The 18,878-nt window shown below is 39.0% G+C and overlaps 1 protein-coding gene across 6 annotated transcripts in view; it reads right to left on the bottom strand.

The window, feature by feature from the left end:
- Positions 1-558: 558 nt before the first annotated feature.
- EBF1 (EBF transcription factor 1) overlaps positions 559-18,878 on the bottom strand; it is a 265,802-nt gene continuing 247,482 nt past the window's right edge. For 3 of the 6 annotated variants that reach the window (XM_015642123.3, XM_015642120.2, XM_015642121.2), the window contains exons 12-16: positions 12,941-13,006; positions 12,189-12,366; positions 10,585-10,764; positions 8,224-8,418; positions 559-3,786 (exon numbers count right to left, since the gene is read on the bottom strand). In XM_015642123.3, the coding sequence (XP_015497609.1) occupies positions 3,755-3,786; positions 8,224-8,418; positions 10,585-10,764; positions 12,189-12,366; positions 12,941-13,006 (651 nt within the window). In that variant the 3' untranslated portion in view covers positions 559-3,754. The other 3 variants (XM_019008183.1, XM_019008184.1, XM_019008185.1) reach the window with 1 other exon arrangement.

The following is an 18,878-nucleotide window of genomic DNA, read 5'->3' as shown; positions in this document are numbered from 1 at the left end:
TAAGTTCCATTGTGGCACCCTCCATATGCCACCAGTAAAATTCCTCCTGTCCTCTCCTGCCAGAGGGGGACAGAGTGAAACAAAATGAACAGGAACCAATCCAGCAGCTGATGGATTTGTCATTTAGGAAGGGTAGAGGAATGAAAACTTTTGCAGGAGCCTCCTTCATGGTCAAGGAGCTCAGCACAGGCAGATGCAGTTCTTGGAGCTGGCCTTGAACAGTCACTGGACACCTAAATCCAGATATGCCCCTGAAATCCCCTAGAAAAAATATGTTTGTCCTTTGGGCAGAGAATAGGCTTAAACAATGGAAATAATGAGATTAACAAGATGAACATTCAGCATTCTGAGTGTGGATCCTTTGAAATCCATTAGAGACAGAGGGAAAGGCATTTGAGTGCACCAGCATTCACCACATTTCACTGTGTAATTCCATGAATTTCTGTCTCTCCTTAATTTCAGGAAGACAATTCAGTAGCCTCTGTCTTCTATATTTTATTTTTTTCTCGTCTACTGACTAGCAGAGGCAGAAAAATAAACACACAACTAGGAGCTGTATTCACAGACAGGAAGTAACTTTAATTAAATATTGTGAAAGTTGAAAAGTTTTTACAGCTTGAATTTCTGCAAAAAAATTATAACAATCTCTACAGTAGTTAGTTTCTCTAACAATAGAACTGTACAGTGTGTGTGTCTATTCAAAAAGATTTAGATAAGAAGGTGAAAGGTTAGTAGTTTCAGAGATGACTTCATTTTAGCTGCATCCTAGTACAACTGTGAGGAAATAGGCATTACTTTATGCAATCCAGTCATTGTGAAGCTTCACCTTGTTAAAACTGAAATCTGAATGTTTCCACTTAAAGCCATATTCTGTAAACAGCTGCATCTTTTACTTTGTAAAAGACAAAGGGTGGTGCAGGGGAGAGTTTGAATAAATTCCCATTCATCAGATCACAATAAATAGCTGCAAAAGAACGGAATGATGCACATTATCAAAGGCTCTTTGGACACTGGAGTAGAGACTACAAATGTGGCTAAAGTGGTGTCAGAACTGCTAGGACTGAGTGGAGCTCTACAAGAGTAATTGACGGTGTCACTGGACAAAATATGGCTTTAAATTTGATTACATTGTCGTGCTGTTGCTTATTATGTGAATTAGAATAATCACTTGGAATACAGAGAAGCAATAAACTGATGTCTCTCACATTTTTTTTTTTTCCAGTTTTCTCTTCTTTTATTTTCTCACCATGAAAAAAAAAAAAAAATCCTGTTTTTCTTTCCCTTTCCCCCCAAAGATCACACTGTGACATTCTAGTGAAAACCATTGCAAAATTCATACAGGAAGCATGCACAGTTGCAGCATCGTTGTAAATGATTTCTTGCTTGACTAGAAAAAAGTTATATTGTTTTAAGGTAACAAAACAGTTCTTTTGTGCTTTTCAATTCCTTTTTTTTTTTTTTTTTCTTAGAATGTTAGTGATGATTGACAGTTCTGGTGCACAGTACAATGTACAAGTGAAATGAATATGATTTGCATTGTTAAGGCATCCAATCTGCTGGTTTATATTTATGTGAAAGACAGAGAAATATACAAGCAGACTTAAGAAAGAAAGTATTTTCATTGAGTTCTATGAAGTTTCTCCCCATATTTAATGCACAAAAATGCGTCACTCCAAAGAGGAGAAATCCCATGCATATTAATAGAGTAAAACAGCATTAGTTTTTGTTAAGCCTCAAAAGCAAAGGATACATTTTTTTTTTAAATCTACATAACTAAATGCTACAAGAATAATATGCTACTTTTTGCCATATATTGGAAAAAACTTCTTAACTTACAAATAATACAAAAATAGACAATGGCTTTTGGGTGGAAATTAAAAAAAAAATGGAAGCATGGTTTTAAACAATACTAAAAAAAAAAACCAACCCTATAAATGAAATGTATTAAAATCACATTTAAACAGCTAATACAACGGTGAATGACCAAACAAATCAGCACTTTTCACATAGCAAACATACACAATAAAATAAACTTGTAGGGGACAAAAAGCAATGTACAAATTCCAAAGATAAATACATTATTTATATGGATATTTTACAAAATCCCCCGTAAAACAAACAAACAAAAAACAGAAACGAAAAGCTTTTTTTTTCTTTAATTAATTTGCAAGTATGTGCAAGCTAAAGGTAGTGAGCTCTTTTTGCAAAATATGCAGTAAAATTCTTTTTTTTCTTTTTTTTTTTTTGTGATATTGAAAAACTGTCTTAAGACATTAAAATGTATAAATAGAACAACAACTTTGGCAAAAAATCACAAAAAATCTACAGTATTTATAACTACATACAAAACACAACAGCAAAGAAAAAATATCAGGTAATGCATCTTCAGAGCTTTGCTGCCTCTTTGACTAATAATTTTTAAGAACACTTCCCAGATAATGATAGCAAAATTTTTCGTGGTAAAACAGAAGTTATGGTTTTGATTTGAAACCCACCCCCAAACTCAGGTTTCCCTACTCAAAAGCAGATCCCTGTCCTGGAAAGAGCCTGGTACGAACTGGGAGGGTCGACTGATACAGGAGCGATGCCAGTGGGAGCTTGGGTCGGGAGAGATTTTGGCTGGGGAGGGTGCAAACCTCACCTGGGGCTGCCCCACGGAGCCCCAGCAGAAGCAGGAGGGTTCTCAGGGGGAGAGGGGCCAGCTGGAAACCCCCAGGGATGGCCCAGTCTGTGCCCCCCACGCCAAACCCAAAGGGCAGAGCCCGGGTGAGGCTCCTGGGGAAGGGAGAGCTCGGGGGGTCTGAGATATCACCCAAAAAGAGAGGGCTGCTCACCTCCTCCTGCAGGTCTGGCATTGCATCTACTGGGTTTGCATCTCCAGAGGAAACATTTCTGATATTTCCATCCTTCCCTTCCCCTCCACCAGCTTTTTGACAAGAAAAGTTGGACCTTGAGGTCCCCTTCCAACCTGGCGTTCTGGGATGAATTTTTTCTGTTGTATTATCTACACCATTTTTCAGCCTGATTTAAAGACAAAGGTTGCTAATCCCACCCCTCACCCTGCCCTCATAATCCAAAAATATCAGCTTTCTAGGGAGTGATATCTGTTTAATCAGAACATTAAAAATGCTTCCTATCAGCAAGTCACCACTGGATAACCAATATATATGAGCCGACCCTTGATTAAATGGCCATAATTCTTCTACCAAAAACTAACTGGCACTTCTATTCTGTCCCAAACAGACTTGTATGCAAATGACACCACTTTATTCTTCTTTACACAGCTTTAAAAAAAAAATAAAAAATCATAAATTAAAAATGTGGAGTTCCATCTCTAGTGTCCCTTGTGTAATTGTTTGATTTATAAAAGACAAATGGTGTTGAGTTAAATCAAGCCTTAAAAAAAAACCAAAACAAAACACAAAAAACCAGAAGGAAATAAAAGCAAGCCCCCACCCCCTGAAAAAAAAAAAAAAGTGGATTTTTTATCAACATACAATAAATATATCTCCCAGGTATTTGGGATGGACAACTCGAATCAACACCTTGCAATTGTGGATTGTTAATTTCAGTATTTGCAAGGATGGTGATTTTTGTTTTGTTTAAAAATCTGCAGTTATTGTAAGATCCTTCTTTATTTCTTTTTTATTTTTAAAAAGGCCTGAGTAAAAAGTTCCACTCTGGGACTTGTATCAGATTCTCTCTGAAGCAGAATTCAACCTCTTCATTAATAAAATTCTTCAAGGCAATTCTTTCACATGGGGGGAACAATCATGCCAGATATAGCTGTTGGAAGGAAAGGGGAGAGGAGGGTGGGAGAGAGAGAGAGAGAAAAAAAGTTAATTTTCTGCATTATTAAGCAACTTTTAAAATCCTCAGAGCTTTAAACATCTACTAGCAATGTAGTCAGAGGTAGTTTGAGTTAACTTTATATATATCACTCATAATAGTGTATGTACACAATAATCACGAGAAGTTTCCTTCTGACTGGAAAATGACTCAAATTGCAAGTGACTTTGCTGAAATTACTGATTTTCTTGTAGAAAATCTTGTAGAAATCAGTATTCTTCCTCAATATCAGTGTCAGACCCCAACTTATTTTTCTGCTTTTAGTTTCAAAACCCCCAAATGCTGAGGAGGCTCTGACTCGAGCCACACATTCTGTTACTCTTTTAGAAGCAAAGCACAAGGAGGGAGAGCAGCTGGAGTCCCACAGGCCAGCACTGGAGAAGTCCTTCAGTGTCCCCTGGCACGGGACATCCCCTGTGCCAGTCCCCACAAAGGTCACTGTTCACCCCTGGGACTTCTGCAGGCATTTCCAGGTGCTCAGAAAAGGACTTAAACCCTCAAATCCAGTTCTGAAATTGAAATATGTGTTTAATTTCCGGAGCAGGCCAGCATCTTTCTTATTCCACTTGTAGCAGACACCACCAACTACATCAAGTGAGTCATAGATGAATGTTAATTTAGGATGTTTTCTCTTTTGCTGGCTAAGCTGAATCATCAGCATTTCTTTATTATGATTCCTACCTGATTTTCTATGAAACCACCACCTCTCTTAGCAGACAGACATTTATGAAAAGCCAACAGGGACAGTTTTGCACATAAGTTGACCTCCAGCTCGATCTCTCTCTATTTACAGGGGACTCAGATCAGACATCCCAAGTGTCCCTGTGACACAGTGTGAGCAGGCACATCATTACAGGGGGTAGTCATGGAAGTTTGTGATGGAAAGTGTAAAAATAAGGTGTCTAAAACACCATTTGTACAGTTATTTGCCAAAAGGTAGAAAACAGATTCGCCTTCAGGTTGGTGGCACTTCCCAGGCACATGATTTAAATGCTGCCTGCCATTCCAGACATCTGGACATGTAATTTCTTAAGGAAGGACTCAACCCTGTGACTGGTGCTGATTCATTGTGCTTTAATTACAGCTGCAATTATTTGATAAGAACAGAGCCAAAGTAAAAGACTCACAGATTTGGGGTTGGAGGGGGAGAGGAGGGAAATGTTTTCTCCACAAACACCACCATATGTGCAAGAATTACAAGTCTAATCAGCAAGGGGAGAACAGCTCGAGTAAACTGCACTGATTAAATGAAATAAAATGAGGGGAGAAGGAGAGAATACCAAACACATCCAACATGTTTGCAACAGGCCACCCTCAGAGGTGGCACACTGCAACAGCATTTCAATTATTGGAATTTATCGTGTGGAATCACTGCACTGATTGTGTCCCCCCACATAAGGGTTCTTCAAGCAGCTGAGAGTGAGGATAAAAGGGATACAAAAAGGAGTTAAGTTGCTTTAAGTCCTACAGGAAGACACACAGGTGAGAAGCATAGAGGATACTTTAGGACAAGGTGTTGCTTTCCTTTAGAAAAAGTGTCTTCTTCAGAAAATATCAAGATATTATTCCAACACTCAGTCTGAAAGATTCATCAGAAGCAAATCAATTTCACCAATAATTGGTCAAGAACTGTGTCTCTTGGGACAGGAAAGCTGTCTACCCTGGGTAGGAGCCCAAAAGAAGGGGAGATAATTGCAATTCCTCCCTTCATGATTTAGACATTTCCCTGTGGTTACAGATCAGCCATGTACCTTTTGCTGTTGGAAACAAATGGCACAGGCAGATCTTAGATCCTTTTTCAAAGCATTATTGTTTTTGAAGAGCTCTGAAATTCTGAATTAAATTACAAGGCAAATGATATCTTTTCTACCTAAAAGCTTTGATATTTCCATTCTTTCCAAGTCTTCATTTAGATCACTCCACTTTTATTCCATAAGTGCTACATCTAGTCATGCAAATTCTCCCAGCTGTAGCCTGCTATTGATCCTGAAAACAGAGATATCAGTGGGAAACACTGTAGGTATGAGATCACACCATCTCCAAAAAGGGAGGGCAGAGAATAGAAAAGCTCCCACCAATGGCCTTTATTTCTTCTATCATATACTAATTTGTATTTGCTGCCAGCAAATTACAGAAATAATGTATTAGGGGTTTTACAAAATTGCATGGCAAAGAGAACAACAGATAAGCCTGGCTGCTGTTTTAGTGAGTTCTGCTGATATCTAAGCTACATAAGGAAAGCTTGATTGCTTTCTGATGTATCCAGAAGCCCAAGAGAGATAAGACAGCCTCCTTATACATGGTTGTTTATTTAAGCATTAAGGCACAACAGGCAGTGCATCTCTGAGTGATTATTACAAGCCTCAGGTGGTGTCAGGAGGCACAGGACCAAAGGCTGTGGTTCTTTAACTCACCAAGAAGTTCAGTGATGACCTAGAAATGAACCATCTCTTGGTGTTTCATTCCTATTATGAAAACTAAATTGCTAAACAAAAATTAGGGGAAAGGCTCAGATCTGTGTGGTTTCTGGGCATTGCAGATGTGGAGATGACATAATGAGGAGGCAATCAGACCGCTCCAGTTGTGCCCAGTGCTCTCAGCTCATTCCATAATTGCTTTTCATAACTGAGTACATGGAATTCTGTGTCTTAGGAAAGGAGAAAAAGTGCCTGAAAAAGCATTCTCCTGTTACTTGTTTTTTCTCTCCATCCAAACAACAAGATGGGACAAGGTGAAGACAGGAAAAAAAACACTGATGTGTTCAAAAGTGCTTTTTCTTTTTTTATTTCACATGGGAAATACTATTAGCTGTTGCCTTTAAAACTTCAAGCATGTCAGCATTGCCAATTCTTTTAAATGCTCAAAAACAAATCTCCTAAATGCTGTGGTTCACCTGAAAATTTTGTTTTGTTGTATTCCTGACACAGTTTGTATTCTAAAAAGCCCTAACTGAAGGTACCCAAATTCTGCTTATTAGTAAATTTACAGTTTCTGCACAGCTTTTCTGTGTATGTGTGCACCTTGAAGGATTCCTCCTCCCAGTTCACCAGTATAACACACACTGAGGACAATGCTTTCCTTCAGGCACAATAGATCCAAGCTTTTATGAATTAATTGCTTCCATTCTGCTTGCATATAGATTTTTTTTGGCCACTGATGGTGCTATCAGCATTTTGTCCTCAAGCCCAGTGCTCCCCTCTCCAGAGGCTGAGTGACACATGGAGTTTGTGCAACCATCCTGCTCTGCACGTCTCCTTCTGAACCTGGCTTAAAAAAGGATGGATTTTAGTCCCCACTCGATGCCCTTTGGATAATTTGCACAGGCTCATGGAAAGGAAACAAATCTCAGGTCTGGAGGAAGCACAGTGCACACCATGAAATATTTCCCACCTCTGGCAGCTGGAGGCAGCTGGCTGCATCTGCTTCAGGAAACCCCTGGATCTAAGTGAGCGTGAAAATGCCTCTCTCAGCAGTGATGTGCAGTGAGGGGATCACACGGGGAGCTTTGGGCTCAGTGCTGTAAAACACACTCACCCCAACAAGGAGATGGGCAGTGCTGGCTTTGCAGCACCCTCAGCTTGACAGGCTTTTGTCTGCCTCACCTGCACCCACCCTTCAAATGGATTGAGCTACTAATGCTGGAGAACTTGTGATGGGAGGGGAAGGGATGCAGAAAAGGAGCAGCCCCCTGATACCAGCAGTTCAATAGGCTTTCCAAAAGGCCCTGCGCCATTTGTGGAATTAATTGGCACAGGAGTACATTAATCAGTGGAAACTAATGTTTGCCCTGGTGTGAGCTAAAGTGGAAAACGCTGCTGTTAGTTTGTAATGCACCTCCTGTTTATGAAAGGGAAGGTTTGTGCCAAGCTCTGTAACGCTCTATTGCTCTCAGTAGGATTTCTGCACAAGTGTACTATGACAAAGGACAAAAAGGAAGGGAAGATTGAGTGACGTACTTCAGGAGAAGGCCAGCCCCTGGAGAGACCCTGCAGTGGAGTACTTGCTAGAGTCCACAAAAGACTGGTCTGATAAAGGACGACAACAGGGAATAAGAGAGGAAAGAAAGAAAAAGGACGGTATTAGTAAGCTGAAATATTACTTGTGTTTATCAAAACAGTAGGTCTGTGCTCGAAAAGACACAGCCTCTCAATTCAGCAGTATTAGTTGGGTTAGAGATAGGGTGGTTGCCAGACACCTGCAGGGTACGAGGTGGGCTGGGGGTGGAGTCCAGTTACTCTCTAGAGGAGGAAACTTTAGGACAGAGCCCACCAGGGATCCCCCATTGCCTTGGCTCCCCTGGGCCAGCTGGGTGCTGCTTGGAGCCTGGCGAGGCACGGCGAGCTCACGGTTGGGAGCAGCCTGGCTTCCACCTACCTTGCAGGCTATTGCCATTGGTGCTGGTGCAGGTGGGAGGGGGGGAGGTTTGGGGTCTCACGACAGGCGCGAACGCGCTCTTCTGTTTCACCGCTGAGACCATGTTGGCTGGTGAGAAGGAGAAAATCCCGGAGGAGCTGCTACAGTTGGAGGGGAGGCTAGTGGAGGAGGCCATCGTCGGACTTGATGGCACAACTGGAGGGGAAAAAGACCCACAGAAAGGCATTCCTTAGTGCTCAATAGTAACAGGCTGCAGAAACAAGAACATTCTCGTTCTTGGGTGCTCTCGATTTTTCTAGGGCTGAACTGAGAGTTCAAAATGCAAATGTGCTACATAGGAAGTTCAGTCTTTAAACACAGATGTCCTTACAACATTATTTTGCTAACTAGTACAATAAATATCTTGGGTTCATGTATTTACCATCAAGCTTTTAAGCAAATTTCTCTTCATTAAAATAAAGCTAACTACTTTAATATTCAGAAGGCACTGCCTGTTTCCCCTCTTATCCAACAAAAATAAAAAAGGACCAAAAGCGACATCCCATACTTCCATTCTTCCTTCTGTTTAGAAACTGCTTAGATACACAAGTGGGCTGTGAATAATTACATATTATAGAGTAAAATTCTGATCATCTGGGCTTTGAATTATTATTTTATTTGCATTTATGTAGATAAAAATCACCTTATTTAAGTTCTTATTTGAGAATCTGATATCATATTTGTTAACACTGAGGAAATCAATTAATGGAAATTAAACGTTCAAAGTTTCACAGTCTGACAGATACAATCTTAGTCTGAAGTCACTCTGTGTCTGGAAGTACTTGCTAAGGGAGAGCAATCAAAGCACCTAAATTGAATTGCTACTATACAGCAATTAGTTTATTGATTTAATTAAGAATGCCACCTTTTAATTTTCAGGTCATGATTGAAGCGTTTTCTGATTCAATGGATTAGACATTAGCAGAATGACAGATCAACCAAGAAAACCTCCCAAAATATAAATAGAATAGAGAACCAGGGCTAGGAAGTCAAGTGCTATTCTAAAGAGGACTTCGTTCATAAATATGAAATAATACACTGCCACAGTATTTTAAATGCATTACTGGCATCTGCTTCCAAAAGGAGATGTCTCATCAATCATGTTATATTATGAATTCAGAGTGTGCAGATTCTGTGACAGTAAATCCAACTTAATAAGTAAGGTACTTTGTAACATTGCATGTTACATTATTATTAGAGTACAAAAATAATCACTGGTTAGCAATTCCCAGGTTATAAGTACTAGTTGTGTGGGTAAATAATTTGTTCTAAATATGCAGCAGAGTAGAAACCTTGGAATTAATTATTTTATTCAGAGTTCCTCTATCCTCTTTTTTATTCTGATGCAATTCAAAATAATCCATTGCTGCTGTTACACCATTAGCTTCAGATTTGCTGTGTAAACCTTGGTACCTTCAGCAGTCAGTTTGTCCTGTCCATGCTAAAGTCCAAGCCTATAAATCAATTTATGTGTCCATTCCTTCCATCCTGATTCTGCTGTCAGCTTTCTACAGATGTCAGTGGAATCCTTTCTACCTCATGGGCAATGTCAGAGGAATTGGGCAGGTCCTGCTCATTTAATTTCTCATGTGACCAGGGACTTCTGAGCTCAGCTGTAGAAGATGCTCATAGGCCTTTACCAATACAAATGTATTTATATTTAAACAGCTTACTAAACCTTTAATATCAAAATGCAGAAAGTTAGTTCTGCACATAAATATTTCCCATGACTGGGACTGCAGAACATGAGCTCTTCACGCCATGGGATGTATGATTTGTATGACTCACATTTCTGTGGCATTCACTGTACTGACACTAAAACACAAAATCTAAGAGCCTTTGTAACGTTTTACTGACTCAGTGAAGTCAAAGTAATACTACTTAAAAAGCAAGTGGAATATAAACAATCAAGCTTAGGCCCAGTAGTAATTAGTAATCTTTATAGAGGTTATGAGCACATTATTTCCTTAGAATTTGAGGACAGTGTTTCTTATTAGAGCATGGGGTATGTTATAAAACTATCAGACTAAATCATGAGAGATTATTCTTTTTAAGCTCTTTTAAGGCTCCCAAATTAAATAATAATAATAATAATAATAATAATAATAATAATAATAATAATAATAGTAAAATGGAAACAGAGGAGAATTTCTTGCAACACTAAGGTCTTCAAAGCACATCAAAGATCAGTGCCCTGGAGAGTAAAGACCAAGTGCTATTTCAAGTGCTCAAAATAGAAAAAAAATATTGAGCATCCGAGAAAATCTTCTGCCTCCTTTGAATGAAAACGTGCAAAATACAGAAAAGACATAAAATACTCACTGGCATAGGGAGAATTGGCAGCAGATCCGTTCAGAAAGGTTGGAGAACCGCCTAAATTTGACATTCCAGCATTGCCATAGCCATTCATGCTTGTTGTGACAGAGTTGTAGTTTGTCTGCTGTGGGGTGGTGCTTGGCACGTAGCCGTGAGGTGACACACTGCTGGAGTTACGGGTGAAACCTTGTGTGGGGAGGGAACACAGGCAGAAATTGCAATTAGCCCCACAACAACTTCCTACACACACCAAGGGACAGCTCAACCCAGCCAGGGAGCTCAGAGAGGGACAGGACCGAGCCCCAGCACCACCAGGTACCCAAAATGAGACCTCTCCCTGCCCAGGTTGCTGCTGGAGGAGGGAGGCTGGAGCCTCCAGAGCTCCCCAGGCAACCCAAGGATGCCCTGGAGCAAAGATCAGCACGGGGTGTTAGAGGAACACTCACTCTGAAAGGGCTGCTTGTAGGAAATGGAGTAAACATGACCTACATTTTCAGAGTGAGGACTCCAGACCCACTCAAGGTGTGCTAAAAGCACATGATTGTTGTTAACTCTTTTCTGATGTGACTGGCATTTAACACATCTCAGGAAATGTAGTGTATTTCTCCAGATCGTGGGATATCCTTTGTCTTTTTGCCTTGGTCTCATCATTATGTTGGTGGGAGATGAGCATCAAATTTGACAGCAAGTTAAAATTTGAATCTCTACCTAATTCTGGAAATGGAGTTTTAGGAAACTCATATCCAAATATTCATAAGGAAATATTTGTTTCTAGAAGCACAGAAATACAAAATATGCATCTTCACTCCTAGAAGAAAGATCGCCAATTTTTCTTCCTAACACACAGCATAAAGTATTTCAATCTGAAAATAATTTTGCATTTTTTTAGTGTAATGCAATAATATTTTTTCTGCTCTTCTAGAAACAGCCTCATCCTAACACTTTTTCATTCAAATGTATTTTTAAGTTGGATAATACATAAAGCTGAGCAAAGGGAAGTGCTAAATGAAAAGGGCTTTTACAAAAATGATCTTCACCTATTTTTTTATTTTTAACTGTGGGAACTAAACCAATACTGCTTTTATTCAAAGTGAAAACCACTTCATTTTAAAAATTGGACAAGCTCTGAAAATGTCTTTTTAAATATCTGTGTTCTTTGCTAGCTGTAAAATTTATGAAAGTCTGAAACTCTAAAAAAATCACAGTTCCAATACTCTTATCTCTTGCAAAACAAACCCAAATTAAATAGATAAACATTCAAGGGATAACCTCATGTTATAAAGAAGTGCTACACAAGGCCCAGACTGAGAGATCATCCAGCTCAGGAAAATATATAAGCAAGTACTTAACGTTAAGTACATGCTGAAGCTGATTAAAATTAGTGGGATTTAAACCCAAACACAAGTGTTTCTCTGGGCAGAATGAAAATCTATTTAGAGACATGCAGAAGTGTTTTTCCCAAGTTAGAGCAGCCCCATCCTCTGTCATTCCAAGGGTCTGGGATGGGCTGCCCAGCCCTGCTCCCAGTCCTGAGCCATCCCTCTGCCACTGCACCCCTGACTTCTATCAGAAACAATACACAGAGAGAGGAAGATGAGTCTTCTCCTGACCCTGGTTGGTGGCTTGGGAGGCTTCAGAGACATTGACAGCGAGCTGGCCACTGAAGGAATTCACTCCCATCATTCCCGCGTGGACGGAGGTGTTGGCGAGGGCGGGGAGCTGGTTGTGGTTGCGGGGGACGCTGTAGAGCGCTTCGGCGATGTCTGCGGCTCTTTTCAGGATTATTTCCTACAGGATAAGGAAAAAATCCAGAAGAGTTACCAAAGAGACTCTGACAAACCTCTTCTTACAGACTCAAATGAAACAGTTCCCCCTCCAAAGGCTAAAAGGAGATGCTTTTCTTTCTAAACCAGCTGGCTGAGAGAGAGCTCATGCTTGTAGGATCTTCCTGATAAATCCTGACATCTGTGGGAAGAGAGTTGGAGGTCTCAGTCCCAGTGGCCACACTTTGTATAAAAAGACCAACTGGCAGGATGGGGCTGGAGCCTGGACTTGCTCCACCTTGGAGCTCTCTTTAGGGGAAGAGGGAAAAGTCACAGGTGGCAAGAGATAATGTACAACATCGTGCATATTACATAGGATCTGGTGAAAGTGGGCAGATGCCTCCATGGTGTTTTTACAAACACTAAATTTACACCCTTTAAAAAGAAAACAAACAAACTAAACCCCACTCCAGATATGGCATTGCCCTCTACATTTATCCTTGTCTCCCATTGTAGCATCATATCCCTTTAGCCCCAGATCTCTCTAGACATCTAAGAAATAGCCGTGCTATGGAATTGCTGAAGTAGAATGCATTTACCTGGTTATTATGTGGCATACCATAGAGTGCTTCTACTAAATCAGCAGCCCTCTTAAGTATTACTTCCTGTCAATATAAAAACAGAAACATTCTGTTGAGTTCAATAAACTCCTTGTGGGGAAAACAAATATTAGAATTTTTATTCTCTTTTATTAGGTGCACCGTGTTTTGTAGTGCTTTTTTTTTCTTTTTTTTTTCCTTCCACCAGGTAAACCTTAATTGTAACAGCTCTCAGCAACCACTGAATGGTGTTAAATCACTGGTTCATCCTATTCACACACACGCTTAATCAAGTCAAAAGGTGAGAATCATTGGTGCTGCAAAATAAAATACATCACTCAATTGTCTCTACCATCTGCACTATAAACCACTCATGGGTTTATTGCAGAATACAATCCCGAGGTCATTTACTAGATTACTGCAATCAATGTCATTCAGAGAATGTTATGAATCCCTTCAATGTGTTTATTTTATTCTTAATTGCATGCTGCAGGAATTGTGACCTTACCCAGCAGGCCACATTCAGAAGATACCCAATCAGTCCTGTGCTACTGGTGATGTGACCCTTTGGCTTCCTCAGCTTGTGTCCTGGTACGAGGGGTCAGGGCAGGATCCATGTGCATGGAATGATGCCCAAGAGGAAAACACATGCAGTGTGTGAGAACAGTCCAGGACCATGCAGTGTTTCCTGGAAATAAATCCCTGCATGGACAGCAGACTTTAAAACATTCTGAGATTCAGTTCTCCATTTTGGGCATTTTTTTTTCCCTCCATTTTCTTATTTGTTCCTTTTCATTTATTATTTCTGTGGATATTTTCTGCTGGTATTCAAGTTAAAATAGCATTTCCTGTGTTCTTACATTTTATGGCATCCTGATGATAATCCTAATAGAAAATATAAAAATTCATTGCAGAATTAGCCTGGAAGACTTTTTTCTTTATTATTTCATGGCATCTTTCAAAGCAGATTCCCAAATGCTCGATCAAAACCGGTTAAGAACATCCTTTGAGTAAAACAATGTATTTTTGTAGTTCCCAGCCCCTAAGTACTGCTCTAATATTCTAACATGACGCCATTCACCATGGCAGATTTCTGCAAGTAGCTTACAAAAATAGTACCAGTTCTAAGCATTTTACAGTTTTCTAAAAAGTTAAACTTTTAAACTTAAAATATTTTACACAATAGCCATATTTTATACCAAAAAGAAACAGTAATGCTCAATTTTCATATACTGTAGACTCTGATCAGAAAATAGAGATATAATTGCGTTCATTTTGCTGTCACCATAACCTCTTCAAAAATCCTTGAACAACTCTTCAAATGACAAGCTTTTAGATGCATATTAGCATTTTTTTCAATTTTAAATTCTCTATAATATAAGATAAAATAGTTGTCATACTGCAGTAACTACTTATGACATATATAATGTCCTAAATTCAAAAATGAGATGGAGGATTTTTGTTCTCCCAGTAAACATTTAGGCTTGCCTTCTGCTGCACACACCCCTGTCTCAGAACACACATTTAAATTATTTTCCACATATGAAGTGAGATGTAATACATAATTGATGGGTTTTTAAATCACTACATTTGAAACAGATTCTGAGGAGTCGAGTTGCTACAGCCTTTTTCTCTTGGTGGGTTTTGTTTGTTTGTTTGCTTGATTTTTAAGATTGGGGTTGGGTTTTGTGCTGCAATTGTTGGTTTGGGGTGGGGTTTTTTTGTTGTTTTTTTGACCACAGAAGTGAGCAGTATAATCATGGATAGACAGACACAAACAGCATCCAGGTCCAAAAGATCCTTGTTCATCACAACACTGAGGTGTTTTCAGCCTCATACTGAAGATACAAACTAGAGAAGAACAGAGACATTATTGAAAAAATGTTCTCTTTTTCAGTCCACGATTTTAGCTGGAAAATTACTGCACAGGTGTTTGACTTTGCAAACCAGGATTTATTTCACTTCACTAGAAATTTTTTGCAGTATATATTTCACTGATGGAAAATTAGAATGTGATACAGAGCCCGCAAACTGCTTTGGTATATTGTTAACCTAAGCTGTCATTATGCCAAATTACTAAAAAAAAAGAAAGTTTAAATAGTCATTTCTGCTCTACCTGACTAATCATAGTTATTTATATAATGCTGAGCTAAAAACCTTAGAGTGCATCTAAAAAGAGATTGAAAACCATGTTAAAAAATGAGGTAATTACATAGAATCTTACAGCTGCTCTCCCTCATATCAAATACATTTCAGTTCTTAAACCCTGAAAGTTCTTTGATGCCATATCACATTGCATGTAAATAAAACTAATTGTCCTGATGGTTTATTGAAACATTCTTGACAAGTAGCATTCAATTTTCTTAGCTAGTCAATGGTTCTATTTTTTTCAACATTTGCAGAGTCTGTAAATTTGAGTTTCATACTTTCTCTAACGATATTTTCACACCAGAAAAGCATTTGTTGTTTATGACATTTTCAGATCATACAAAGTAGATGTTACAGAAAAACCCTCCTGTGTCAAATAGTGGTATCTTCTATTCCAGAGCTGACTGTACTGCTTAGAGACACAAACCAGCTTTAAAAATACACAATAAAATGCTGCTAAAGACAGGCTCAAGATATTAACTTCCTGTTCTCTGAATGCATCTTAAACCTTTTGCAGCTCTGCCTAAATTACGATGGAAGCTGCTCCACATACAAAGGAGCCCCCGAAGTCCTCTATGAGTTAGAGCAGCAGACCTTGCAAGGTGCTTGGATTGCGGTGACCAGAAAATTGTTCTCACCTCCATGTCATTACGCTCACAGTGAAGCAGCCCCCGAGCATGTTTGTGTTCGGGATCTAATATATTGCCTTTCAATCAGAGCTGAGAGCCACTGAACACATAGACAGAACATGACGAGCAGGTCAGGAAAGCAATAAAGATTTTACAGAGCTGTCCAAGGTGCTAAATTTACTCAATAATGGGTTTGGCACCATAGTGTTAACCTCTCATTTACTACCAGTTTGAGGGACTAAATTGAAGTAGCTGACTTCATTTACCTTGAAATGTATATTTTATGACATTATGTAAGTAGATTGAAAGGGCACTGCAGTTTTAACAATTTAAAGGCTAGAGCATGTTTAAGATGAAGCTTGAATATTTATCGTATATTGCACTTAAACTATATTGTATATTAAAATGCATTGATTAAATTTGTAAAAGGTATTATAAAAAAGGACAGCCAGTATAAGAGATCTATGTCTTTTAAAATCCAGTTGATACTTCACGTTACCACTGCAATGGTAACAGATAAACAGAGGGGAGGACAGAGCAGCAGACAGAGCAAAAAGTGAGTGAAACTCACATTCTATAAAAATAAATCTCTGCATAAGCTCAAGGTCTGTTAATCTTTTGTTCACAGAAATTTTTCTTTGCCTTCATCTCCAATGCCTAGATTTTCATAGCAGTAAGTGGGCATCATGTAGGGTCCTTCCAATTGAATATGCAAGTGGAAATATTTCCTGAGAGAGACAGAGTTTGACTAAAGCTAATATCTAATTTATGGGGGCATTTGTCAAGGAAGATCCACTTTTCTATTAATGCTAAAAGTCTGACAGCTTTTGGCTTAGAATAAAAGACTGAGCAGCATTTAGCTAGGGCTAAGTGAGGGTCTTCTTTTTTTGCATTTTGTTTCAAATGAGAATAATTTTATTTCTCTAAAAATCACAAATGGGCAAATATTGAGAAAAGGAAAGATTACTTTAGTAATTAAATATGATACATCAGAACTCTGCACTCCATGAAGGTGCACACCAAAAATCCATAGCTCATTTTTACTCCAAGCAGAAGCTGATTTTCCACTGAGGGATTTTTCCTTTTTTGATTTTTGAAACAGGTTCACAATTAAATATTTTGATCAAATTTTTCTCCTGAAGATAATAAGCGGTGTCTACATACCCAAAAGAGAGGCTGAGTAGTAAAATCTACTGCAACTTTTCATATCCCAAAATGACTGTATGAAAAGTATTATAAATCATACTGGAATAACTGCACCTTTGAAGCATAAAGACTGAAACTCAAACTGAATCCACTTCTGACTGAATGTACCTTGAACACTACAGCACCTCTGCATGTTTTATTGGAGGCCTGCATTCCCTTCAGAAGGATTTCATTAAGAACATGAAACTTGCATTTCAAGTTGTATCATGATGAGAACACTTTGTGTCAAGATTTATCATGACAAACACATTTTTTTGTTAGTTTTAAAAGAGAGAGGGCATTTCTTCTTGTAACATCTGCTTGCTTTTTATTCAGAAACTCATGAAAAAAAATCCACTCCATGTCCCAAAAGGGCTGTGAGTCTGGTGAGATAAAGGGTATCTAGAGTTACACTGAGTTATTCAGCTTGAGTAACTAAATTAGATAATGTTCAAGGTACTCGTTAAGCCAAAATGAATTTTGTCAAGAAGAAGCTGACCACAATATATAACACTCATCAGCCACATATTGTATTATTGAGACCACCAAAGGATTTATGAACTCATGGAGGGCGTGGGGGGGAAGCTGTTCCAGCATCCTCTGAGGCATTTATCTTATGTGTTGTCTGGATATCATATCACCTTCTAATGCTCTTTAGCATTGTAATCCAAGAGAGAGCTCGTTCATCTTCTGAGAGGGTACTTAGGGATGATGATGTCATTCATACTTCCTCGACTCTTATGTCTGACCTCCTGCCTCTGCCTTCTAACTTCCTACTCTCATGGCTACTTGCAAGAAAAAAACCCATCTGCAGACTCAAAATGCTCAGCATCAGACTCCAGCTCACTTCTTCACCTTGGAAAGGTCACATTCTAAAATTTCTAGCCAAAATCACAGTAATTTGTGCGAAAACTTTCCCTTTGGCTTTCAGTTGGTGAAACAATAAATGTGACAGTTAAGGACATGGGTTAGAAATAAGTTTGAAACTTGTACTTGAAATTTGTGTATGCATTATATTTGAAAAGATAAAATTGTGAACACAAATGTAAAGACAAAACCAAGAGAGACATTTACATGAATGTCAAAGATCTAAAATGCCAGACACTGAGCTTGGTACACAAGAGCTTCAGCCTGTCCAGAACCTCCCATCTCCCCACATCAACAGTGAGAACTGCATTATTGTATCATTTTCAGCAATTATAGCTTTATAAAGACTCATAAAAGCCATTCAAAATGTAAAGATCCTCCATTTACTGTAAAACTGAGGGAACCGTGCCAGCCTAATGGGAAGTATAAAATAACAAGGCCATTTCTCTAAAAAGATATTTGTGCTCACACCAAGTTGAAAACTTTTCCAACAAACAAACAACTGAATGGTTTCCATGTATTACAACTCAATCATACCAAAGAAGTGAATACCATGTAGATACCACAAAGATGAGAAGGCAAAATGGGAGAGAAAGACAACATATCTCACTTGAGGGGCAAAAAAAAAAGCTTCAGCTTACCACTGCCCACAGGATGGAAGTGCAGTGAATTTCAATGGCAACTTCCCAGAAAACACATCTACAGTGGGAGCTAGAACCTCGGTCTTTCCAAGCCACTGTAGTCTCAACAGCCTCCACCCAAACTGGAAATCACAGCCTAAATGTACAGCACTAAAAACAGTCATGCATAACCATACCACCTGCTCCACAATGAGCCAACCTTTTAAATAAAATATAGGAGGCCTCTATGAGGCAGCAGAAAGAACAAATGCTGAAGTGCAAATGGGAGCAGGCATTTAGCCATAAACATTGAGAATCGATGATTAAAGCTCCTCTTAACCACAAAGGTGATAAATGCATACAGGGGAAACACACCCTGTCCAAACAGTCTTCTTTGCAAATACTGCTGACAAAAGAAGGAGTGAAATTATGATGATCACCTGCAAGTCTGTCCTTGCAAGTCTCCCATCTTACACCTATTAATCTCCT

This window comes from Parus major, chromosome 13, assembly GCF_001522545.3.
Source record: "Parus major isolate Abel chromosome 13, Parus_major1.1, whole genome shotgun sequence".
NCBI classification, from domain to species: domain Eukaryota; kingdom Metazoa; phylum Chordata; class Aves; order Passeriformes; family Paridae; genus Parus; species Parus major.
The sequence above is the reverse complement of the archived record's forward strand: the minus strand, read 5'-3'. Positions and strand labels throughout refer to the sequence as shown.